Source organism: Heliconius melpomene, chromosome 5, assembly GCF_056956725.1.
Source record: "Heliconius melpomene rosina isolate 202511_hmr_F chromosome 5, ASM5695672v1, whole genome shotgun sequence".
Lineage (NCBI taxonomy): Eukaryota > Metazoa > Arthropoda > Insecta > Lepidoptera > Nymphalidae > Heliconius > Heliconius melpomene.
Genome location: NC_140393.1, coordinates 1,799,503 through 1,825,537, shown reverse-complemented (window position 1 = coordinate 1,825,537; position 26,035 = coordinate 1,799,503). Strand labels below are relative to the sequence as shown.

The window sequence follows — 26,035 nt, the reverse complement described above, 5'->3', positions numbered from 1 at the left end:
AGTAATATTGATAAGATATACATAACTGATAACAACACCGCCCGTCCATTTGTACGAAGGTAGTCGATACCATGCGTTGTCATTTCGATGTCTTGTTCTTTGGATTTGGTCAGAATACTTTCAGGTGCTGTCATTGTTCTTTTTATATGAAAGTTATAAGAAAAATGTGTTTTTTCTACTCTAGAATTAGCGTTTTCAAGTGAAAATATATTCATTTATATTTAATAATTATATAATTTTAAAATTCGATGTTTTGGGTGTGTACGATGTTACTGACCTATTTTTATTCGTTCGATATCAGGTAGGTTGAGGATTATACTCAATCATTTTTTTGCTTTATTTTAAAATGAAAAATAGTCGTTTTTGTCTGTTTTTATATATGTTATAATTAATAATTTTTAACTAAATATATAATGTTTAATATAAGGATCGTGGTATTATAAGTATTTCTTTACTTGCAGTTTCAAAGTATTTATTATGAATATTTTAAATTTGAGTATATCTAACCATTAAGTATAATATTTAAGATTTGAGGCCTGCTGTGGCGTAGAGGCACAAAGTGTGCCCGTAAACGAGAGTGGTTGAATTCGATTCCCACTCAAAAAAAAAAAAATTAATATTTTATCATTTCTTCGCTCTGGCACCAAGACAACAAGGCGGGCCTTGAATTCCTCTATTCAACAAGAAACGCCTCGAACATTTCGGCGGAAACGGAGTGTCATAACACTAGGTTCCCTCTGCCAACCCTGCTGTATACGGGATACAGTGTGAAGTTAATTTATTTAATTTTATTTATACAGTATTCTTTATACTATATAAATCAAATAATAATATGTGTGTTGTCTACGTTTCCAGGCAGCATCTACAGACGCGGCGCCCGGCGGTGGCGGAAGCTCTACCGAGTTAATGGACACATATTTCAAGCGAAACGCTTCAATAGAGTTAGTATCTATATATATAGTATATATATATATCTTTTGTTGTTTGTTTTTTTTTTAAATATAAAGAAACATTTTTGTTGTCTTCTGAAAATGTTTAAAACATGTATTTTAAGCAATATAATGACACAGCTTTAGATTGCAAGTTGTAGGTTCGATTCCTATTCGAAAGAATGAACTATTTTCATTTCTTCGCTCTGAAAATTGTGCGAAAAACGCCCTGAAAAGAGTTTTAACTCCAGGTTCCCTCTTCTTACCCTTTTATCTATATATATAAAAGGACTTGTCCTCACTGACTGAGGTAAGACGCACGCACAGCCGTAACCGCTGATGGTAGAAATATGAAATTTGGGCAGATGTTTACCTTCGTAATCTGGACATCCACTAAGAAGGGATTTTGAAAAATTTTAACCCTAAAGGGGTGATATAGGGGTTGAAAGTTTGTATGGAAAAAATTTTAAATCGGCACCGATTTTTATAAAATTTTAAATTTAAATTTTTAAAAGTATTTAATTGAACACGTGTTTCATCGTTTTCTAGAATTCTCCTCCTAAGGGTGCAAATAAGGGGTTGAAAGTTTGTATGGAAAAATCTTTAAAACGCCACCGATTATTATAAAATTTTAAATTTAGACTCTTAAAAATATTTAATTGAAGATGTGTTTCATGGTTTTCTAGAATTCACCCCCTAAGGGTGCAAATAAGAGGTTGAAAGTTTGTATGGAAAAATCTTTAAATCGCCACCGTTTTTTATAAAATTTGAAATTTAGACTCTTAAAAATATTTCATTGAACACATGTTTCGTGGTTTTTTAGAATTCACCCCTAAATACGCAAGCGAAGCTGCGCGCGTCCGCTAGTATACTATATTCCCGTAAAGTTAAACTTAACTACATTGTTAACTTCACTTTTGTTTTATTTCTATCACAATAAATAATAGACAAATCACATTCACTACATTATTTCATAATTCATTCAAATATGAATTAAGTACTAATATGTAATAATTATATTTGTGTCAATATGTAGTAAACAATAACAGTTTACGCATTTATATTCGATCACATTGTTCTCGATGCTTAAATCTGGTTCATAATTAAAATTCTAACTATTATACAATTATTAATTAATAAGTATTATTATTTGATTTAGCTGTTGACATTAATTTATTGTTGTTTTAAACAATAACATTTTTTTCAAAAGCCCACAAAAACACATACCAAAAAAGATTAAAGAGTAAATTAAATAATAATATGTATAAAATTTTATTTTTCCAGCGCGCCTTCTGTGCCTTCTGTCAGGATCGTATATGGGGCTTAGGGCGACAAGGGTTCAAGTGCATCCAGTGCAAGCTTCTGGTGCATAAGAAATGCCACAAGCTGGTGCAGAAACCTTGCTCCAACGAACACGTTGATCCTATCGAAGTTAAGGATGATGCGAATGGAGAAAGCACGCTGGGCAGGGCTTCTTCTGTTCGGTAAGTTTTCTTATGGTTATTGTTTTTTTATAATGCTTTCTTCTAAATTAATGAATAAAATGATGTCTGTCTATAAATTTGATACGATGGCATAATAAATTCTCGGTAATAGATATTAAATGTTTTAAACACATTCTGGAAAAAATCATAGTTTTAGTAAAGTTTTTTCAAAGTTAGCTCTTCTATTTTAATATTTATTTGATATATGCTTATATACCTATGGGAATGAAACGTTTCTAAACATTTCTCTTTTCTTTATAAAAGCTAACAATAATTAATTGTTTTCGTAGATCCCGTGCAGACCTCGAACCGCCCTTGCCTGAGACGCCCCCCGCACCCGTGGCGCCCGTACGCAACGAGGACTTGGAGCCTGGCTCACAACGCCAGTACTCGTTGGAGGACTTCGAGCTGATCAGGGTTATAGGACGTGGATCTTACGCTAAGGTAAGTGTTCAAAATGACAGTATAATTTCAATATACAAATTGCCTGATTTTCAGGTAATGTACATCTGAAAGTATTTTAGTAGAAAGTTGACTCTTGGCATGCATCTTAAAGAATAAACGAGTCTTAAAGGATGAGGACTTGGCTCTTAATGCTAGTGTACTTTGGAAAATTTTGAGCTTATTAGGATTATCAAAGGATGTTTTAGTACTTTATCTAGATATGATAGACATCGATATTATAGAGATATACATTCCTGTAAAGTGAGACCCAAGATCGTAACAAAATACATGGGGAACGGAAGTGTCCAAATGAGAACGAAATCTTACGTATTCAGATACAACACTAAGTTCCCAGGCTTCCTCTGTCTACCCTGCTATGTGTGGCATATACATAAATACACATTACACACCCTTATTCGTCAGACACAAAATTACTTTACCTATAAATATTCCTTCTTTGATTTCCAGGTGCTAATGGTAGAACTAAAAAGAACGAAACGCGTATACGCGATGAAAGTAATAAAGAAGGCGCTAGTGACTGACGACGAGGACATAGACTGGGTGCAAACTGAGAAACATGTGTTTGAAACTGCGTCAAACCATCCATTCCTCGTGGGATTGCACTCTTGCTTCCAAACGCCGAGCAGATTATTCTTCGTCATCGAATTTGTGAGAGGAGGGGATTTGATGTAAGTATTTTATTAGTTGAGACTACTGGCGGTGAATGCCGTGTTGTGTTTAATTCTTATATTAATCAGTAAATGTTTTTTTCCCCAATACAGGTTTCACATGCAAAGACAGCGTCGTCTACCCGAGGAGCACGCGCGGTTCTACGCCGCGGAGATATCTCTGGCACTCCACTTCCTGCACGAGCGCGGCGTTATATACCGCGATCTGAAGTTGGATAACGTGCTTTTGGACCACGAGGGACATATTAAACTCACTGACTATGGAATGTGTAAGGTTAGTATTTTTGTGGGATTTTCTTAGCATTAATTATTTTTGTTAGTGTTCCTTAGAACTATATTTAGTAGGACATAGGACTTGTTACTTCTTATCGACAAATCATTTGATGTATATGAGGAGGCCATTCGTGGCGCAGGGCACAAGAGTGTTACTGTAAACACGTAAGGTTGTGTGTTCGATTCCCACTTGAGGAAATGAAATATCTAATATTGTATAATAACTAGGCAATGCGTGGAGTTGAGTACCGCCTTCCACACGCAATGCCTCCAGAATTCGGCGAAAAGTGAACAACAGAAGTGTCATAATGGAAACGGAGTGTCTTAACATTAGGTTCCCAAGTTCCCTCTGCGTACCCTGTTGTACAGCGTAAAGTTAAAAATTGATAATTATAATAATTTTCAACGTACTAAAATTTATCATCTTATTAAAATACAAAATTCTCTACTGTAAATCTTACTTAATGTGAGTATATTATAAACTCGCCTTGTAAATTAACAATATTCAACTTTACTTAACATGCCTTAATACGTTAGCTTAACTTGTAAAGTTTTTAATTACTTCAATTATACTAATTAAAGACTGATTAAGTTATCATATATGCTACTATAAAATTACTTTTACATTATATAATTATTCTGAAATGAGTTATAATGTGTGACTTTGATTTTACATATATTAAGGTAGCTTTATCAAAAAAATCTTACTCTTTTAACTTCATGTTGTATCCTACATTCAGCAGCATATGCAAAGGGAACCTAGTGTCAAAACTCTCTGTTCCCCCACTTTTTGCCTCGATACCTCAATATACTCAACGCCGCCCTTGTTATCAGGGCGAAAAAATGAAAATATTAAATATTTCATGAGTGGGAATCGAACCCACTACCGCCGCATCTAAGGTCACTCATATGTACTACAAAAGCACGACGGACTCAACATTTTACTTTGTATGGATAAATCCACAAATCAATAAATTATTGTCCAAAAACAATTTGGAACTACCCGTCTTCATTAAAAATTCCTATATTCCGTAATTTATCTCACAAATTTTTGAATAATTAGTATAATATAATTCCAAAAATTCCAGGAAGGCGTACGTCCAGGCGACACTACCTCCACGTTCTGTGGGACCCCCAACTATATAGCACCAGAGATACTGCGCGGCGAAGAGTACGGATTCTCAGTCGATTGGTGGGCTCTAGGGGTTTTAACTTATGAGATGTTAGCGGGAAGATCCCCCTTTGATATAGCGCACGCGGCTGATAACCCTGATCAGAATACTGAGGATTATTTGTTCCAGGTACGGTCTGTTTTATGTTTTTTATTATATTGTATTATTAGTTGATACTAATTTAAAAAAAAATTAAATAAGTAATCATTGTTATATCATGTTGCAATATCGGAAGAACGGAAGTATTTATATTAATTTATATATTCATTCCTTCGCTCTGTTGTCGAGGCAAATCGCGGCGTTGAATTCCGCCTCTCAACACGCAAAGCCTTCAGAATTCGGCGGAGGGGGAGGATTGTCTTTACAGGAGATTCCCTCAGCCTACCCTACTGTGTGCGGGATATAGCGTGAAGCTGTCTCTTTCATATTTTACAAATTTTATTAATAACGGATTTGGATAAAAATAAACCATAAATAAGTGTATATCCCATATTAACAAGAGATTTTTATTTATTCTTTTAGTAATATGATACAACATTAATTAGATTTTCACTTGAAGTAGCTTTATTATAGAGCGCTGTGTTAAGTTCCGCCTTTACGGCACTTAACGATCAAATTACCACACATTCACAGATTATTCGTAATTATTTTTTCAGGTTATCTTAGAGAAAACTATTCGTATACCTCGTTCGCTATCAGTGAAGGCGGCTTCAGTATTAAAAGGTTTCTTGAACAAGAACCCCGTGGAGCGTCTCGGCTGCGGCGACGCGGGCTTCCTAGATATCATCAATCATCCGTTCTTTAAAACTATTGAATGGGAAATGGTAAGAAATTTTATCATTTTTTTGTTAGTTTCTCTTTCGTTTTTCGGAAAACATAGTGCTGATTTTTATACATTTCTTTTTAGAAATGTCATTATCTTATTTCACATTTTATGTTTATGTTATAATGTATACTTTTTTGTTTTTTTCTGTCTGTGTATGAAAAAGTGTCCATCAAAACAGCATGTTGATATACTAGCACTTTAGTGAAAGTGCTAAGACACTCCGTTTATATTAATACATTTCTGTTCCTCATTTTCCGTTACATACAAACATGATGGTAAATAACTGACTACATTTTTCATATATTTGTATTTGCAGCTCGAACAAAAACAAGTGGTGCCGCCGTTCAAGCCGCGCTTGGAGGGCGAGAGGGACCTCGCCAACTTCCCTCCAGAGTTCACAGACGAACCCGTACATCTGACCCCAGATAACGAGTATGTATAATATTTATTGATTTTTTTTTTTTTTTTAAAGTTTACTTGTACCCTGCATATGTCAGAGTAGGCAGGGGGAACCTGGTGTTTTTAATAAGTGGTTTGTCTGAAGGTCTTTTTAATGTAAGTAAGGAAGTGAGATAACGATAATGAAAATGTATATATGTAATATTGCATTCTGGCAATCTGCAATACGGGTTTCGTACCTTTCACAGACATCAGCTATTCGCAAAATGTTTATGTTACAATGGCTTCGCGAATTGTATCTTTATATCTTATCTTATGCGGTTGCAATAAAAGAATTTTATTAATTTATTTATGTTTATTTCCCCCTGCAGCACGGTGATAGCGGACATCGACCAGTCGGAGTTCGAGGGCTTCGAGTATGTGAATCCCCTCCTCATGTCTCTGGAGGATTGCGTGTGACACCACGCCTGCCGCTTGCATCCGCACGCGCTGGTATATCAATATTTATATACTATAAATATGTTTGGGCGTAGGGATGAGTCGCCACAGAATGGGGTGAAAGATGCCCACCACAAATTTTTTTAAAACAAAAATTAGCTTGAAAAACCTTTACAAAAAAGATTAGTTTAAAACTCCCCATAAAAATATCTCTAGATACGCAAATACTTTATTTCCCATGCATTGCAGAATTTACGAGACCTTGAGTGTTCAGTGGCGGAACTCAACGCCGCGCTTTGCATCGTTACCAGAGCGAAAAAATGAAAATAAAATCAATGGTTGTAGGTTCGATTTCCACTCGGGAATTAATTATTTTATTTCACCAGTGTCGTACATAAAGCGCCTTCTACACAGGCAAAAGCTACTAATATTATAAATATGAAAGCTTAGGAAGATGGAAGTTTGTTCCACTTCTACGCAAAAAACTATTGAATGAATTCAGATCCAACTTTACAGTAATATATTTCAAACTTTTCATCTTTTACATAATGCAGCCCATGTTAATACATGGGCTGCATAATTTATAAGCATAATATTTGGGTCGCTAATAATAATAATTATAATTGTCGACTAGGGCTACGGCTACCCGTCGTCGTCGTCGTCGGACTACGACTCGGTGTGCTCGGAGCTCCCGCGCAAGCCCACTCTGCTGCAGCACATGTTCTGCTTGCCGCTCAACTGACGCGACACACAACACAAAACATAAAACACAACACACATTCACAAACACACGCAAACGTATTACATACTAACATGTGCACACGGTTACACTAACATTTGAATGAATTTACACAATCAAGTGAATACACACAAACATATAACATATTAACACTATCATAGTCCCGTCACTATTGTGCACTGTACGTAATATGTGTATTTAATTTATATTTTTCTTTTTTGTTTTATTATGATTTGGTTTTTCTTTCTTTTCTTTTTTTTGTGTTGATTCGTATAGTTTACTTAATTTTGATAGTTAAGTTATAAGATTAAAACTTTCAACGTGCTTTTTTGCTTTAATTCTCGTGCTACATTCTATTAAGTAAGTTGTGGACACGTATGTATTTTTTTTTATTAATTATTATAATAATTAATATCTGTAATATTTTTCCTTATATTAACATTCCAAAACTATTTCACTTTTTTTTAATAATTTTTGTATTGATACCTAAATCAAGTGATAGAGTATTTTTTAAAGAAACAGTTTAAAAGATCTTCCAAAGGAATTGATCCTATAGAAAAAAATGGCGTCGCGATAACTAAGGAAAAAAAACGGATGCAAACGGCATTGTATATATTTATATATATATTTAAAAAAAATAAATGCTAGCGTTAATAATTATTTGTTATCTTCCTAATTAGTAGCTTTCTGTAAATACAGATAATATAATGTATATGAAATATTGAATATTGTATAAATTTTGAATCTGTAGCCATTATTGTTGTATTGTGAAACCTTTCTATGAGAAAGTTGAATTATATTGGAAATGATGCGTCGTTTTTTTTTTGTTTTAAGTAATTGATTATTAATAATATAATTTATCGAATTATCGATTTGTTAGTCAGTGTGAACTTAATCGATTTCGCAGTTATCGAATGATAATTATGGTAACATCGATTTTCGCGATTATTCATTGCAATTAAATTCTTAATCCAAAAACGCTTTTGTGCCAATCATTTTCTAAATTATATGTCATTTATTAATAACAATATTAATTACAAAAAGGCGCGTCATGTTCTTTGACATGACTAACATTTTAAAACTATTGTTGTAAGCAATAAATAAATATGGTATATAGTAGTTATCTGGAGACAGGCTGCTCAACGCACGTGAGGAATTAAATGTAGAAAAAATATATTAATATTTCCTAGATCTAGACTAAGTATCGTAGCTTTTCGCTATCGAATCGATGTATCGTAGTCAAAGGGGATCATGTATAGATAATGTCACAAGTGTGACAATATGTCCTACTTGTGTGACAAGGGGTGGGTAGAGGCCCTAAATTTCGTGATATCATATTTTAAAATATAATATACCCACAAAATTTTGGAACTGATGTTCTAATTTAATAATTTCTATATGTAATATTGCTAAATTCGTGACGTCACATTAAGTCTTATAAATGTGAGCTGTTGTCACAAGGACGTGTGACGTTATTTATAAATGGCCTCTAATCGATTATAAAATCGCTATTCGATGGAAACTTCCCAAAAAATATATACAAATTGCGTATTTGCTTAGTTACACACTCACGCTGCAAGTAGTATCTGTGCCCTTATATTATTAGTATTATTATCTGTTAACACTTAGGAAGTATTTAAAAAAATCGATTGTTATTGTAATTGTAATATATTATATTCCACTTCCTTTCTAGATCATTCGATGCTATCACTCGGTTAGTTAGCCAACGAATTTTATATTAAACTTTTAATTAATAAATATATCGTAACAGCACTGAGACAAATTAAAAAAATGTATTTATAATATTATTATAAACAAATTCTCGTAAATTATGACGGTTATGAAACATTGTTAACGTAGAAAAGCCTTTATATTAACAATAGTATATTGCAATTTTGTCGATTTTTATATTGGATTGAATAGATTGTGTATTCGATTATGTATTTTATTTAATTATTAGTATTTTGTAAAACGGAAGCAAATGTAAACATTATGCTAAAATGACTAAGAATTGGTAATCGATTTGAGTAAAATTAAAAAAATAATTGATTTTATTTATATTCGAATATAGAAATCGATTAAAAGTTGCATTATACGGTAGTGTTTAAGTGATCTTAAAGGATCGGAGAGTCCACAACTATTCTAAATAGTGTAGAGTATTAGACATTTTGCACCGATATTGTAATTCACGCGATACTGGACGTATGGCTGTCGGGTCGGTGCCTGTATTCCACATAAAAAAGCCCGCATAGCGGGATAGGCAAAGAGAACCTAGTGTTAAGTCACTTCGTTCCCCACGCATCGCCCGATTTCTGAGATATTGCGTGTTGAGTGGCGAGTTGGCAGAACTCAACGCCGCGGTACATTTCTACAAATATTAATAATATAAGTATTAACAAACTTCCTGTTGATATCTAGATATAACAGGTAAGTAAGGTATTAATATTTAATATATATATTGTTAATTTATTGAAAAGAAAACGATTTCGCTACAAATGTCATGCGATGCAAATATAAGTTATACAAATATTTGCAATAGTTAACTTATTACAATAAAATCTTTATTTCTTTGTAAACTTTGTTCACAAAAATGGTAGTGTCAAAACAGCGAGGCGTCTTTGGTTCTCTGCTTTTTTCAGTACTTTTATTATTACTTCTAATTGGGTTTCCTGTCTAACATATATTTATATAAATGTACATAATATGATCCGACAGCTAAATATATATGAGTGTTGTGGTCACCAGCGTCTGTCTGTCTGTTTGCGGCAAACTATGTAACTGAGTTACGTCGGCGGAAACGTGGCTTCGTTATAAACTTACATATAAATAAGTATTTAATTTTATTATTTTTTAATTTGTAATTTAGTTTGTATCATTCCACTGTACTTGGACGTCTGTAGTCTATACATTTATCACAAATATTCGCCATTTACGTAATAGATGGCGTTGTTATGCATTTCTTCAATTCTTAAGTCTTATTTTGTAAAAATAAAAGTTAATTTTTAAGATCTTCAATAAACTGATTAAACTACTAACTGCATGACAAGTGACATTAATTAATTAAATTATATCCCACAAAATATGTAAACGTGTTAAGTTAATGTTAAAACAAATATATTTAGGTTTTTAGTTTTAATTTCTCGCATGGCCGTTTATTCTTGTATGTGTATTGTTTTTGGTGTTGTTTCCGTAACACTGTATTGTAACGTGCGACTGTCGACGAGACTGGACAACTGAGGTACTGTACTATTCTATGCTTAACTGAAAATAAACAATGATTAATCTGATTTGCATTTTTATTTGTTTTTTTTACTCATTTATATAAAAGGGATAGTTGTATAAATTTTACTTTATTTTTGGTATAATAATAATTTCTACATAAGTATATACAATCAAGGTAATACATACAATATCAAATTTACAATTTAGCACTTAAAATTCTTACATTTTTTTCTTGAAAATCGCAAGTTTAAACAACAAATTCAACTAAGCAAAAAATAGAATATTTACTAACGAATTGAAGTCTAAGATTATTGAAAGTATGTTACTACACAATGAATTTGAAATTATTGCTTGTGAAAAAAAAGACAACCATTGACTACTTTTTTCACGATGTACGCCGCATATATCAGAGCATAGGGAACTAATGTACAAAATTATTCATGCATTAATATTACTTACAATTGTCCTTTTAATGTAACCTTCGCAAATATTTAGATAAATTTTCATTCCATTAAATAAAACAATATTTCCATTGAAAAATCAAATTTATTTCAATTCAATACAGTAGTAGTGCACAATACGTCATAGCCGCTGTAATACTACCCACATATTATCCTCTTACAACTACAAACTACCACATTTATAAACGAAATAAGATCTACTTTACTATTAAGCTATGTAATACACATGGTTGTATTCATAATTAAATAAATGCCAGATTTATTTGTATTTTCTGGTATATTTTAATTAAAATATTTGCTAGATGGCAACACATTTCTTTTCAGTTAATTTTAATAATCACTTGCAATTTTTATTTATGATTATATAAATAAACCTAAATGATTGATACATAAAGTCAAATGTCAATACGATGAATATAATTAGTTTAATTTTAAATAATCTTATCGCGCATTTTACAATTGTAAAGGAATGAAAATATTAATAAATAATAATTCATTCCCCCGAATAGTGATCGCGTTTGCAGTCCACACGTTTGTGCCACTGCGGCACAACTTATTAATTACATGGTAGAAATCACAAGCATGTGTATTGCTAGCTAATTTGTTACAATAACAATAACTATACTAACATTCATATACCCTCGATTCAAGTCTTCGTAATTTTTTTTAAGCCAATCCAAACAATTAAAACCTTTTATTTAAACAATTCTTAAATATAATCTATATAAACCCATTTTCACATCAAACTACTATACACTAATAAATACTTTATCGATTTTAAACTACACATTTAATACTGGCACCAGTACGAGAAAAATATAGTAATACTTTTTTTATATAAAATAAAAATATGTAAGATACAAAAATTAAAATTTAAATAAATTAATTGAAATTTAATGTTTTTTGTTTGAGGTTATCGAAAATAAAATAATCAATATTTCTATAAAAAGCAAATTTCATTTTTTAAATTTGTATTGAAAAATATTTTTTACTATAAATTATACAGTAACCTCATTGATGAAATCACCTGTAGTAAATTTAAATAAAAAAATGTCCAATAGTGATAGGACTTTAGAATCAGACTTTAGATCAGAGAAAAAATTATTTTCTTAACACTTAAATAATATTTTTTACAAATATAGATGATATATCTTGTTTAAACTTAAAATGACAAAAATTAAGTGTAGAAGTAAATACATATTGTTGTTTGTAAATACATCCAAACGTGAACGTTATATTAAAATAGTTTTTTCTAAAACAATTTTAAAAGTTCTAGAAACATCTTCAAACATTTTTTATATATAAGATAAATAATATATTTATAAAGAAAAACATTTAATTTATGAGATTTTTTATATTTTATATAATTGTAAATAAGCTTTATTAGGAATGTATTTGAGTTTTAATGTTACATTGTAAATAGAATCTTTTAAATTTGTAAACAATTAATCATTTAGTCACTAAAACACAGCCTAAATAAAAATCTACAAAAAAAACTAATAGTAAAAATAACTTTTCAAAGGAAAGTAAATATAAATGATATTAATTTATTAGGTTAATTTAATAGTAGGTTTAACATGTATATTAATATTTAATAAAAATATTATATTACTATAAAAAAAACAATTTAAGAGTAAATATTAGAAATATACCTTTGAAAATGTAAACTTTTGTGCTAAAAAAATATATTCATGCATTAAGATAAATCAAAATTAAACATAAATGAGATAAATATCAACCTTTGTATAATATTCTTTCGAATACTTTACTTGTCGCCATTTTCGTGTGTCAGTTTCTGTTTCTTGGCGGGCGGTGATGATTTGAACATGGCGCCGGAGTGAAGGTCGGACATCAGAAATGGAACCTGCGGAAAACATCTTTTTAATTCCCTTGTTTTTTTTTAAACGTACATACAATACAATACAATACAATATCCTTTATTGCACAAAAACAACAAAATTTTACACAATTTATATACAAAATGAACAAAAACATGTACAATAAGGCGGCCTTATCGCTTGAAGCGATCTCTTCCAGGCAACCTTTGGTTGTTGGAATTGTATAAAAAAGAAGGTGGTGGGTGGTGCATTAAATTATAATATAAGGAATTTAATAACAATAATAATATAAATAAATAAATATATATAATTAATATACACTAAATAAATAACACATACATATACGATAAATATACATTACTATACAGTAAAATAAACATAATAAATAAATAATACATATAGTACACATAGTATTTAAAGATTTGTAAAAAAAAAAAAAAATGTTGATGCTAAAAATAAAGGCTAAAATTATATATTTAAATAATATTTCTTTAATGAAGTTTTAAATTTTTGTAAGCTTTTGGCACGTCTGATTTCAATTGGTAAGGAATTCCATAGTTGGGCAGCTTTAATAGTATAGGAGTTAGACAGAAAAGAAGAAGAGTGAAAAGGAATTTCAAGTAATAGATTGTTTTGGGAGCGTAGTGAAAGTGAGTGGACGTCACGTAGAAACTTGAATTGTTTCTTCAGATAAGGAGGAGTAGAAGGGTTAAACAGCACAGAATAGAGAAGATGAAGTATATGAGTATTCCTGCGAAGACGAATAGGGAGCCACTTGAGCTTATCACGAAATTCAGAAATATGATCATATTTATGAATACCAAATATGAACCTAATGCAAAAGTTTTGAAGTCGCTCAAGTTTCTTAAGTTGCTCCTCTTTAATGTCAGGATAACAAATATCAGCATAATCTAGAATTGGTAATAGGAGTGAGTTTGCCAGCGCAATTTTGGTAGGTACTGGTAGGAAATTGCGCAGCCTACGCAAAGATGCAGAAGAAGCATAAATCTTTCTGCTTACTTCACCTATTTGGGGTCCCCAGGACAAATGCTTATCCATAATTACACCCAAGTTCCTAACTGAATCCCTAAATGGAATGGAAGTCCCATCAATAGCTATAGTGGACATTTGTGATAAATCAATTTTTGACAATAATCTAGGACTACCGATTACAATTGCTTGACTTTTTAATGGATTTATAGTAAGTCCAAAATGTCTGCTCCAAACTGAAATATGCTTCAGATCACTATTTATTTTCTCGAGTAGTACATAGTAGTGTAGCAGAGGTAACCTGGGAACTTAGTGTTAAGATACTCCATTCCTATTAAGATACTTTCCGCCACTTTCCGCCGTATTCTGTAGGGATTGCATGTTAAGTGGCGGACCCCAACGCCGACCTTGTCTTGATACCAGAACTGACAAAACAGATACTATGCCGCTATTTAATTGAATATTTAAAAGGATACCTTTAATTGTAAGTATATTTAAAAATAAATAGTGACGCACTCCATTATGTAGTAATTGTTGCGAACTTGTAGCAATGAATAGTTAGTTTATCGATGCATCGTGTATGATACTAGTGATGTGACACCTAACCAAGCATAATAATGTGACATAACTCACTTTATGCTCCAGTTGCATATGATGTGCGGGAGGTAGAGCGAGGCAGGCGCGCAGCAGGTTGTCGATACAAGCGCGTTGTTTGAAGAGGGCGTTGACGACTGGAGCGCCGCGCGGCACCAGCGGCGCCTTCAACAGGTACGACAGGGGGGACATCACTGCGTGCATTGTCGTCCACTCTGTGATATAAACATTGTTTATTATGTTATAGTAAATAAAAAAATTAAATCAGTTTCACACTGTCTTCCGCCCACAGCAGGGTTAGCAGAGGGAACCTAGTGTAAGACACTCCGTTGCCCACTTTCTGCCGAGTTTTAGAGACACTGCGTGTTGAGTTGTGGAACTTAGCTGCGCTTTGCGTCGACATCAAAGCAAACAAATAAATTTAAATTTTCGAACCAGTCGGGTTTTACAGTCACATTTTATGACCCTTGCACCACGACTGGCCACATTATATTATAGTAGTCTATGAAAATATAATAGATTTTTTGTAGCTAATGAGTTTTAAAAAAGTGAAGTGTCCATATTGCTGTATGTCTCGCCACTATAGCTCTATACGTAGGACCGACCGAGGTACCGATCAAACAGTCGCTCAGATCAAATCAAATAAAAATCGATATTCCTTTTATTTTACTTCTTAGTCAGCTTAACATACTGTCTAACTGACTGACCTCCATCCCCAGGTTTCCGGAAGGCGATCCTCGCGAACAGGTCAGCCAGCAGCACCAGGTCCAGGATGAGAGGGACCGCCAGCAGGGAGTCCTCGCAGGTGTTGTGTATTGCTATAGTGTTGCTGCCGTGGAGAAGGATCTCGGAAGTGTATTCGTCCATTGCTCGTTTTGAGTCGCCTGTTGGGAATTGTTTTTTTTTATTGGTTGCATGAAACTTGATTTTGACAGATTTTTTAAATTTAAATATCGAAAATGAATTTATATATGTATTAGAGCTAAAATCATAAATGCATTTTTTTCTCATTATTACTGAAAATATACATCTTAATATTGCTGAAAATAAAAATTCACAGACAAAAACGAACGTCAATTAACATAAAAATTTTGAAAAATTAAAAATATCTTACCGACATACGGCACATATTTAATGACGACCACGTGGTCGGGTTTCTCGCCTGGAGCGTACAGTATGGGGTTTGAAGCCACCATGTCATCTACCACGTTGCTTTTTGTTATCTATGAAATAAAGTAAAAATAAAGTAAAGTATTTTATTTTTTGGCAAATAATAAGCCAAATAAACTATCCTTAATACATAGGAAAAAGTATTTACTAGTACTAGTAGATGAAAGGTTTATACACTAAATAACAATATTTTCATGTTATTTTTTTTAATTAGTATTATTTATTTTATTAAAAAAATATAGAAATAAAATTTAGCAAATAAAGGCCGTCGTGGCGCACTGGCTCCAGGTGTGATATCCGCTCCGCTTATAGCAGGGTAGGCATTTTCAAGGCAGCTGCAATTGAAAATGCCTACCCTGCTATAAGCAGAATACAGCGTAGAGCTAAAAAATATTATGATAGACAAACTAAACGATTTAATTCATTGTACCTCTTTAGAGCGGAATTGCCTTGGAGCAGAGAGATTCTTGCCATCATTGTTACCAAGATGATTGTAGCTCACAATGGACACCGGCTTCAAACCTGGCAAAACCAACAAACAAATAGAAAATATATTAGGACATATTAGAACATCACATGCATATAAATAGACTAGCGGACGCGCGCAGCTTCGCTAGCTTATTTAGGGGTGAATTCTAATAAACCATGAAACATGTGTTCAATGAAATATTTTTAAGAGTCGAAATTTCTAATTTTATAAAAATCGGTGGCGATTTGAAGATTTTTCCATACAAATTTTCAACCGCTTATTTGCACCCTTAGGGGGTCAATTCTAAAAAACCATGAAACATGTGTTCAATTAAATACTTTTAAGAGTCTGAATTTCAAATTTTATAAAAATTGGTGCCGATTAAAAAAAATCGATACAAGCTTTCAACCCCTTATTTGCACCCTTAGCGGGAGAATTCTAGAAAACTATGAAACACGTATTCAAATAAATACTTTTAAAAATCTAAATTTCAAATTTTATAAAAATCGGTGCGGATTTAATTTTTTTTCCATACAAACTTACAACCCCTATTTCACCCCTTTAGTGTTATAATTTTTTAAAATCCCTTCTTAGTGGATGTCCAGATTACGAAAGTAAACATCTGTCCAAATTCCACGTTTCTACGCACAGCGGTTACGGCTGTGCGTGCGTCTTACCTCAGTCAGTGAGGACAAGTCCTTTTATATATATAGATTGTAGAAATTGTCAGTTCTTAGGCTAAAGTTATGAGATTAATACATATGTGAAAGGTGCAGCATCAGGCGGGTAGAACGAACGCTATGTTATAAGAAAGAAGCAATTTCTAAATAATATTATAGTAAACCTAGTAAATTATATAAATATCCACACTAACCGGCCGAAACAAGAAAATCAACGAGTACCGACTTCAGTTTAGTCTGCCCAGATTTGAAATCGTCACCCGCCACGAACACGCCGCTTAACTCCGCACGCTCGACGACACCTTGCACTATTGTATTTTGCGGTGACCCGTTTATATAGCAGCACTGGAAATTACAAGAATATTGTTTTTAAATAAATAAATCAGCTTCACGCTGTATCCCGCACACAGCAGGGTAGGCAGGAGGAACTTAGTGTTGACACTCCGTTCCCCACTTTCTGTCGAATTCTGGAGGCATTGTGTGTTGAGTGGCAAAACTCAACGCAGCGCTTTGCCTTGATACACGTTAAATATTTCATTTAATAAACTGAAAGAATTTCTGTAACATCACAGTGTTTTTAAAATGTTTTTTTTAAATGTTTTTTATTTCAATGTTTTTATTTCAATGTTTTTATTTTAATAATATTTCATAAATATATTTAACATAAACTAAAATATAAATTAATATTCTTTGCTCTCTCACCCCCTCATCAATAGCGGCCAACGCGAAAATGGTGGACGGCGATATTTCAGAATGGTTCTGACGTAGCGCCTTCTCCAAGTTCTCGGATGTGTCGTGGATACCGGGGATTACTTCACAGAATCTATAAAAACATAAAAAATATGTATCCTAGTAACTAAGCACTTTAAAATAATTAAGGCCGTCGTGATAATGCGTCACGACGACTGCCTGCACAGCCTCCGACTGTAATCGCGACGGTTTAAGTTCGATTCCTACTCGGGGATCAATTATTATTGTTTACTAGCTCTGATAACAAGGTAGAGCGATGCGCTAAGCTACGCCGTCTGGAAGATTGGTTAAGGAAAGTTTTTGGTGCAGTAAATGTAGGAAGTTCCGAGTAAGAATAATATTTGAATTCCGAATGAATTGAGCGAAATAATGCCAAAGTTCTGTCTAAGGCCAAATCTAGCACTATTTATTACTTAAATAAATTAATTAATATACATATATGTATGTAGTTATAAATCTGCAGTTGACACGTAAGTTATCAATTAGCCTATTCATTTACTCAGTGAGATGTATAAACCAATGGAGTTTATTTAAATTTTCAAAACATTACCTCGCTTGGCATTTTATATTTATAAACATTAATAAGACAATTATTTAAATCTTTTACTCCTTCTTCCTATAGTCAAAATCAATTCGTATTTCCAAAAAGAATAAATAAAAATCCAATTAAAATTAAAGCCATCTAACTCCTAAGACCTACCCAGTAAATTTCCATCGAGTCACGTTTCAACGTTTACACTATATGAAACTGTGTTAGCTGAAAATTGAGTTATAATATCTTTCCAACAAGATTCTTAATGATAATTTAATATTTATAGATTCATGAAATTTGATCTTTTACTTACTGACGTTCTTAATGTTACAAAACTTTTTTTATTTTCACGCTTAATCCCACATATAGACATAAGGGTACACCCTAGTATACGGGTAATGGGGTAGGTGAGTAAGCAGACATTCCGTTTCTCCGCATTTTACCTAATTATAAAACAACAACATTATTTGTTTCCCTTTGACCACGAAGACCAAATCGTGAACAAAAGCTAATCTTTCATAATCAACTAAGATATGAATGCCAACCAGGTAGCAGGTTCAATGTGTTTAAAAGCGTATTCGTTTCGTCATATGTCAATGACCCTTGACGCTGAACCAGTATTTTTGTAATTACGTTGCACTCACTCAACAATAATTATTGTTTCATAAACTCTTTTCTTACTAAGTATACATATATTTACAGATTATTTTCGTACAATGTAATTTATTAAATTTTATAGTCTTTATAGTACTAAAGAATAAACTAAATACGTAGAAAGCTACATAGCAGGGTAGACAGAGGGAACCTAAATAACTATATCCATTGCCTGAGTGGATCGAACCCACAAACGTGGTATCACAAGCTGTCCCACTGCGCTACACCAGCCTCATATATTCTACATATCATGTTAATGAAGTCAATTGAGTATATTCTTAAAATTAAAGTCAATTTAAACTTACCGTTCAGTATTGGCAGTCCAGAGAACAATGATCTTGTCCAGCTTCTTCTTATCACGGAAGTCTTTGATGTCGGCTCTGATTTGTAAATACTGCTCGTATCTAGTACCCCGGATCAAATTAACTGCACGGTCCACCTATGGTGTAGAGGAAGAAGAAGAAAATAAAGGAATTATTATAAAAAATTTCGAATATATCATATTTATTTTAATTTTATTATTCATAAAGAATGAAAATATTGTGCATTTTTATTTTGACTTGATAATTCGTATTCAATTTTTCTAACTGTGTAAAGTTTAATTAAAATCGTTTCAGCAGTTTCTGTACAAAATTAAAATGAAACGTTGGTAATATATCCATATTATACTAGGATAGCCATTTAAAGAAATATTTTAAATTAAAAACAAAAGGCAATAAAATATAAAATTTATAAAACTTTTTCAGAAACTAATAATAAATAAATTGAGAATTTAATAAAAAAAACTCTTAAAAATTAATCGTATATATTATTCCATTAGGAGTTGAAGTAATAAACGTTATACGTAACAATTACAAGCTATAAGTTTGCTCGTAAACCATCAAATGCAGTTAATTACTATTCAAACCCAATGTCCTTGCCATTGACAGGCATGTACTATGTCGTACTTAAATTACGTAACTACTGTTCAAGTGCATCTGAGTAGGTTTATATTCCATATATAAATTGAAAAATAAATACTAGTTTATTTTCAATGTATAATCTATATTTTAATATTCTTTAATTCGGCGGAAAGTGGGGAACGGAGTGTCTTAACTCTAGGTTCCCTCTACCTACCCTGCCATATGCGGGATAAGTTATATTATAATCTATATATATAAAATCGAAAGGTCACTCACTCATCACGAAATCTCAGAAACTACATGTGCTAGGAACTGAAATTTTGCATAGGAGTTACTTATAGGACGTAGGTACTCGCTATAAGGGGAATTTGTAATATTCAACTTCTAAAGGGTTGTTTTTGGGGTTGAAAGTTTGTATGAAACTTTGTTACTACAAATGCTAGGAGTGTCAAATTTTGCATGGAGGTCGCTTATAGGACGTAGGTACTCATGGAAACAGAAATTAATAATAACGTAGTTCACGCAGGCGAACCCGCGGGCGGGCCGCTAATATTTTAATAAAAACCATTACACACTCGTGAGTCGTATTAGAAATTCGATAGTTAGAATTTCTCTGTGTAACACTTTCAAACTATAAACCATCAAATGCAGCGCGCCCTTGCCACTGACAGGTTTAATTAGTGCACTCAAAGCCCCCTATAGCCTACAGTCAGGGTCGGATTTAAAAGGGGAATATTGGGCTAATGCCACGAGCTTCAGCCTGAGCCTAATAAAACCCCAAGCGGTTTCGCATTTTTACCAACAATATTATAAAAAATATTATATGTAGAAAGTAGCGGCTAACTCGAATCATGCGATATTATTCACTACATTCGTAATAAAAACAATTTTACCGGACACTGAAATCTTAATTAAAAAAAAAACGACTGTTATTCTTAAAAGACTTAGGTTCCTCCGCTCGTTTCTTCCCCCAGTGTCTACACACATCTCTAAATCCGACCCTGTTTATACTAATAATTACAGTTATAATTATATAACCAATAGCTTAGCTGAGCTAGCTTCTAGTTGTCATGAAAATAGGTTATATAGAAACTTTGCATAGCAACGCGATATCATGCTGAGTGGTGCGTTTTATACTGAGTTAGCGATATACGATATCTGTTTGTTGTTTGAAAATGCAATTTACCATTTTTTCAATTGTAAAATTATAATATTTTTTACAATAATTTATATAATGGGGTGTTTATTTTTAATATACATTTTATTTATTTTATTACAGCTTCACGCTGTATCCTGTGTAACCACAGATTGTAGGGTAGGCAGACGAAGCCTGGGAAGGTAGTATTAAAAAACTTCGTTCCCATTCGAAATTTGCTGTATTGCATAGAGCAAACAGACTTTTACAAACAAAACGACTAAAGAATCGAATACGGAACTAACCTAATAATAATTTACAACAAAAGAAACAGCCTGAAAGAAAAGTAAGAATCAAGTTAGTATTATAATACAAAATTGTTATGAAAAGCGATCAGGTGTCATCAAATATAGTGTCATTCGATCGCAGTTTAGTGAAGTACTCTGTAAACAGTTTTTGCAGTCATATTGAATGGCATGAAGATTAATAAACAGTAAACCTACCTATGTGTAGGTATTAAATGCATGTTAGCCTTTTAATTTCACGCATCTCTTGCGTGCTTGCGTTGCTGATATGAAAAAATGGAATATAAGTAAACAAATATTAATAAATGGGGTAGGTTAGTATTCTCGGTGAAAAATGGGATTTTTGAACAATTTTAAGTAAAAAAGCATGATTCTCTCACCAAAAGCGGGACAATATAAATTAAATAATGAATATAAAATATTTTTTTAATAGAATACATCACTATACTAAAAAATATTGTTTTGGTTTACCATATGTAAGGCAACTGCCTTACATATGGTAAACCAAAACAATGGCACAAATGCACTGAATGGCAAAACACAACAACCAACAAACCAAAACAACCAAACCAACCTAACTAGGTCTTTAGTATAATTGTACTAATAATATGAGACGTCCTGCCAAAATTGTGGCACCTGGCACTGCTGGTTTGATTCCTATTATTTTCCTATATTTCTATAGTAGTGCAATCAAATCACACTACGAGAAATATTTTATTATTTATAGTCTAAGCATCTTTCGTGATATGGATAAAGAAAAGGCAACATAGGTACTACAGGACAGCCAAAACACTAGACTCTCTCTGCCTTCCTATAACTTCCAGCACTTCTGCTAGCGTGAAGTTAAAAAAGACTAAGTGGAAAATCAACATGACAGTCACACTCGAAGTATTTAATTACGCAACTGAATAACAAATTCTTATGAATATTGCAAATCGCAATAACAATACGTGTTCATACAATAGAGGTCTAGAACTGACGAGGCTTCAATGCTCCAAGATTGAATCCGTATAAACTTGCATTGTACCTATTGGAAAAGCTCAATACATCAGCAAAAACAGAACTTCCTTTATATAAAGAAACAACAGAACTTCCTTTATATAACGAAATTGAAAAAGCTGAACAATCATGAATATTTCGCTTCATAATAATTATTTTTAGCTTTGACGCCGTATCCTGCACATAGCAGAGTTTGCCTACACTACCTCCCTCTGCCTACCGAACCTACGAAAATATAGCGTAAATCTTAAAAAAAATCTTTAATATAAAAAGATAAACCATATTAAACACTTATTATCTAAAACGACATGCAAATTCATTATGTAAACGTCAATCAATTAAGAAATAGCACGTGATAAGTATATAAACTGCTAGTAACAAACGCATAGAATAATTAATGGTCCTTCTAAAGGCATAATTTACACGTGTACCTACTGGACAGACAGATTTATAATTATATATATTTAGTTAAATAGGTAGCTTTCAACACAATTTCTTTTCATTCCAACTTTTATAGAACAGCTGAGAGGGAGAAATAACGTAGGTTTGTTTTTTCAATATTGGAAATATTTAGCCTTACATTTTAAAACCTACATGTTACACGTTGTGGCGCATATAAATCCAAGAGGTTGTAGTTTCGATTCCCAGTCGAGGAAATGGTAAATATTTATAATTTTTATTTCCTCGTTCTAGTAACGAAGCAAAGCGCGTTGAGTTCCGCTCGACAGGCAATGCCTCCAGATTTCGTCGGAAAGAGGGGAGTGGAGTGTCTTTACACTAGGCTTCCTCTACCTACCATGCTACATGAGAAATGCAGCGTGAAGCTGAAGAAGAATTGTATATTCTAATATCAATTTCAAACGCAATCAAGTTAAAAATAAAACAATCTGTTTTCGCAAATACATGAAAAGAAAATAGTTTTAATCAGCTTCACGCTGTATTCCGCACACAGCAACGTAGGCAGAGGGAATCTAGTGTTAAGATACTCCGTTCTCCACTTTCTGCCGAATTCTTTCACATCCAGTCGGTTTTACAGTCACACTGGAAACACCCCTGCGCCACGATTGGCCTCACTAAAGTAGTTTTAACAACATATTATATCAGTTTAACTTACCTGATTAGCAGCAATGAAGTCAGGATCATAGATAGCGGGTCGGGGCCGCATGGCCAACATTTCCTTGCGCAGTTTCTGTTGTAGATCGTGGTCTAAAACCTTAGCGCGGACCATCGCGTCTGCTAGGTTCATTGGACTTATGTCCCACCCGTCGATAACTGAACGAAAATTGCTATTTAAATATGGAATATCATTTTTTTATAGCTTCACGCTGTAACCCGCCGCTAGGAGCAGGGTAGGCAGATGGAATCTATGATCCTAGTGTTAAGACACTTCGTTCTCAATAAGATATTTCCGACCTCCTCTATATTAATAGGGATATAAGTTTGATTTATCTATTGAATTTTCCTTTGTCAGAAATACATATAGAAATTTGTACAGTTTTATTTTGCCGCTCTTTTAAGTTTCACATTATTGCCCCGTATCTCGTATCGAGGTAGGCTGGGAGAATTTAATATTCTGTTATATAAACTATTTTTACCCCGTTTATGATTTCCATAAATAAACTGATGTTATATAAAATTTTACACATACCGAAAATCGATCCTGCACATACATAAATATATAGACTCCCCAATTAAAAGTTTAATTACCATTCGCTTATCAGTTATCAAACTAGAAGTTCTTATAATAAAATTAACCCACTATAGTAGTAGTGACGTAAGAGGGTAGTATTGATTTTGTATCCTATTTACAATGCCTGGGCGACCTGACGCAGGACAGCAGTAGGTCAGGGTTGGGAAGCTAGGTCGTAACTTAATTACAGGAACGCTTTGTAATTTGAATATATGTAGGTATTAAACTTTAAAGAATTAGATTTTAAAATAGCATTTCTACGACGGACGAGGGTTGGATACAATACAAACAAAATTTGAATTATTCTTGAGATTAACCAACCAAACATGCTTTAGTTTTATAAAATTTATATAGATTTTTGGTGTACGCAATGCGTCCAGAATTCGGCGGAAAAAAAATATTCTCTGCTCACAAAGCGCGCTGGAGTTATCGTGTGTGTGTGTTCCACCTCTCAACACGCAATAACTCCAGGATTCGGCGGAAAATGAAGAACGAAAATGTCTTAATGGGAATGTAGTATCTTAACACAAAAATTTTAGGTTCCTTCTGCATGAATCTAAATAAAAAAACCTTACCAAGATCATCTGGATGAACCATTGGTAAAAGATTTGACATTGGTATGTAAACATCTTCACCTTTTTCATCAATACCAAGACGCACTGTTGAAGCTTGTGTTATTGAACCAAACCTGTTTAAAAAATGTACATAAATTACTTTTAGTTATTATGATAACTTTGATGACATTTATTTCAATGTAACATAAATATTTTTATTATAATTTTTAGGTCTATGTGTTTTAAACAAATATCTTTAATTATACCATTTTTTATGTAAATATGATGGTTGTTCGTTAGATGACAACTACGGGAATTAATATTTTCACTTCACTGGTCTGAAAGAGTTCTACTAATAGTAGTTTAAGTTTTAACATACAATGTCTCATAATCTGGCCATAAGTAAAAATTATATGAAACTAGATTCTCTCTGCCTATCATACTATATTAACAATGTTAAGTAGAAAAAAGGAAAAAATATTTTTACCAATTAGAATTCATTTGTCCATTTTTAGTGTTCCATGAAAGTTGATGTTTATTAGCGAGGACTGCAGCTGTAAATGTGGTTCCATTATTGCCACCCCATCCTACTAGCATCACTCCCACTTTACCCACTTTTGTACCTGTTCTGATAGATAGAGATGTGCAGTATGGCTTTGCCTAAAACAATGTTGAAAGTAAATATAAATATAATTTTGATACCAACTAAAAATAAAACGTTGAATTGAATATACACTGTTTTAGAAAATTTTGTAGTTATTTAAGAATAAGTAAAGACACGAGCTGATATGAAATCCACATATATGTGTGTATGTAATATGAGGTAAACAAAACATGATATTATCAAATATAATTATTAAACCAAAAATGACAACATTTTCTTATTAATATATTGAAAAGTATAAAAAAGTTTAGATTAGGCAATATTTAAAATAATAATTTGTTTTGTATAATTTTCTAGGAAATTCGATGGATCGATATAACCGGCGCGGCAATTTCGACTTCATAACAAATATGTAACAACTTACCACAAATTCATTATCCTTCTTTGTAACCAGCGTCTCATTATATTCGTATTCAGAAAATATATAATCATCAGTATATTTTACATTAGGGGACAAAACAGTTATTTTAGGTGCTGCACTCATTATGTTTATTTCTGTTTTATTCGTAAAATTTATATTAATTGTAAATTATATTAAAGACAAATTTATTTTTTAAGGTATTTCGAAATATGTTATTCAGTTTGAATTGGCCTACGTAGCGTTTTGTAAATATTTTGCTATTACAATTGAATCGACCCGCAAGTAGTTCGAGAAACAGACAAACGTCAATTCAAAATTGGTTTTAGTTACAGACTGAAATTGAGCCGGTGAGTCCGGAATTCCGGTTTCAGGTTGTCAAGTTTACTCGATTATCTAATGTCTATTCGATTAGTTACATAGTAATTCGCCTAAAAGAAATCGAAAAAGTATTCGGACCTTGTATCCAAATATAAAATTCAAAGATACAAATATTTTAATTTTAAGGACTTCGCCGAACCATTTTACACTAAAACCTGATTTTAATAGGTCCAAAAAACATTTAAAATTTGAAATCATGAGTAAATGAAAATAAATACAGTATATTTTTATGTATTACGAAATATCTTTTAACATTCAATGAAATGATGTTTGTTTAAAACAACTTATATTTTT

The 26,035-nt window shown here is 32.5% G+C and overlaps 2 protein-coding genes across 8 annotated transcripts in view; one reads left to right on the top strand and one right to left on the bottom strand.

Annotated features, from left to right (window-relative positions):
• Positions 1 to 10,680, top strand: part of aPKC (protein kinase C iota type) — a 190,343-nt gene extending 179,663 nt beyond the window's left edge. For all 7 annotated transcript variants that reach the window (XM_085185341.1, XM_085185342.1, XM_085185338.1 and 4 more), the window contains 10 exons: positions 856 to 941; positions 2,214 to 2,413; positions 2,704 to 2,857; positions 3,326 to 3,546; positions 3,640 to 3,820; positions 4,908 to 5,120; positions 5,648 to 5,815; positions 6,134 to 6,249; positions 6,588 to 6,708; positions 7,289 to 10,680. In XM_085185341.1, the coding sequence (XP_085041467.1) occupies positions 856 to 941; positions 2,214 to 2,413; positions 2,704 to 2,857; positions 3,326 to 3,546; positions 3,640 to 3,820; positions 4,908 to 5,120; positions 5,648 to 5,815; positions 6,134 to 6,249; positions 6,588 to 6,675 (1,427 nt within the window). In that variant the 3' untranslated portion in view covers positions 6,676 to 6,708; positions 7,289 to 10,680. The remainder of the gene's footprint in view (positions 1 to 855; positions 942 to 2,213; positions 2,414 to 2,703; positions 2,858 to 3,325; positions 3,547 to 3,639; positions 3,821 to 4,907; positions 5,121 to 5,647; positions 5,816 to 6,133; positions 6,250 to 6,587; positions 6,709 to 7,288) is intronic.
• Positions 10,681 to 11,141: 461 nt separating this feature from the next.
• On the bottom strand, positions 11,142 to 25,710 carry Inos (Inositol-3-phosphate synthase). The gene is made up of 12 exons (XM_085185346.1): positions 25,367 to 25,710; positions 24,826 to 24,998; positions 24,360 to 24,472; positions 23,209 to 23,366; positions 19,059 to 19,192; positions 17,520 to 17,640; positions 17,012 to 17,162; positions 16,099 to 16,190; positions 15,613 to 15,721; positions 15,206 to 15,382; positions 14,538 to 14,713; positions 11,142 to 12,940 (listed from the first exon to the last, which is right to left on the bottom strand). Exons 1-12 carry the CDS (start codon positions 25,484 to 25,486, stop codon positions 12,842 to 12,844), a joined length of 1,623 nt encoding a protein of 540 aa, XP_085041472.1. The 5' UTR covers positions 25,487 to 25,710; the 3' UTR covers positions 11,142 to 12,841.
• Between the last annotated feature and the right edge of the window lie 325 nt (positions 25,711 to 26,035).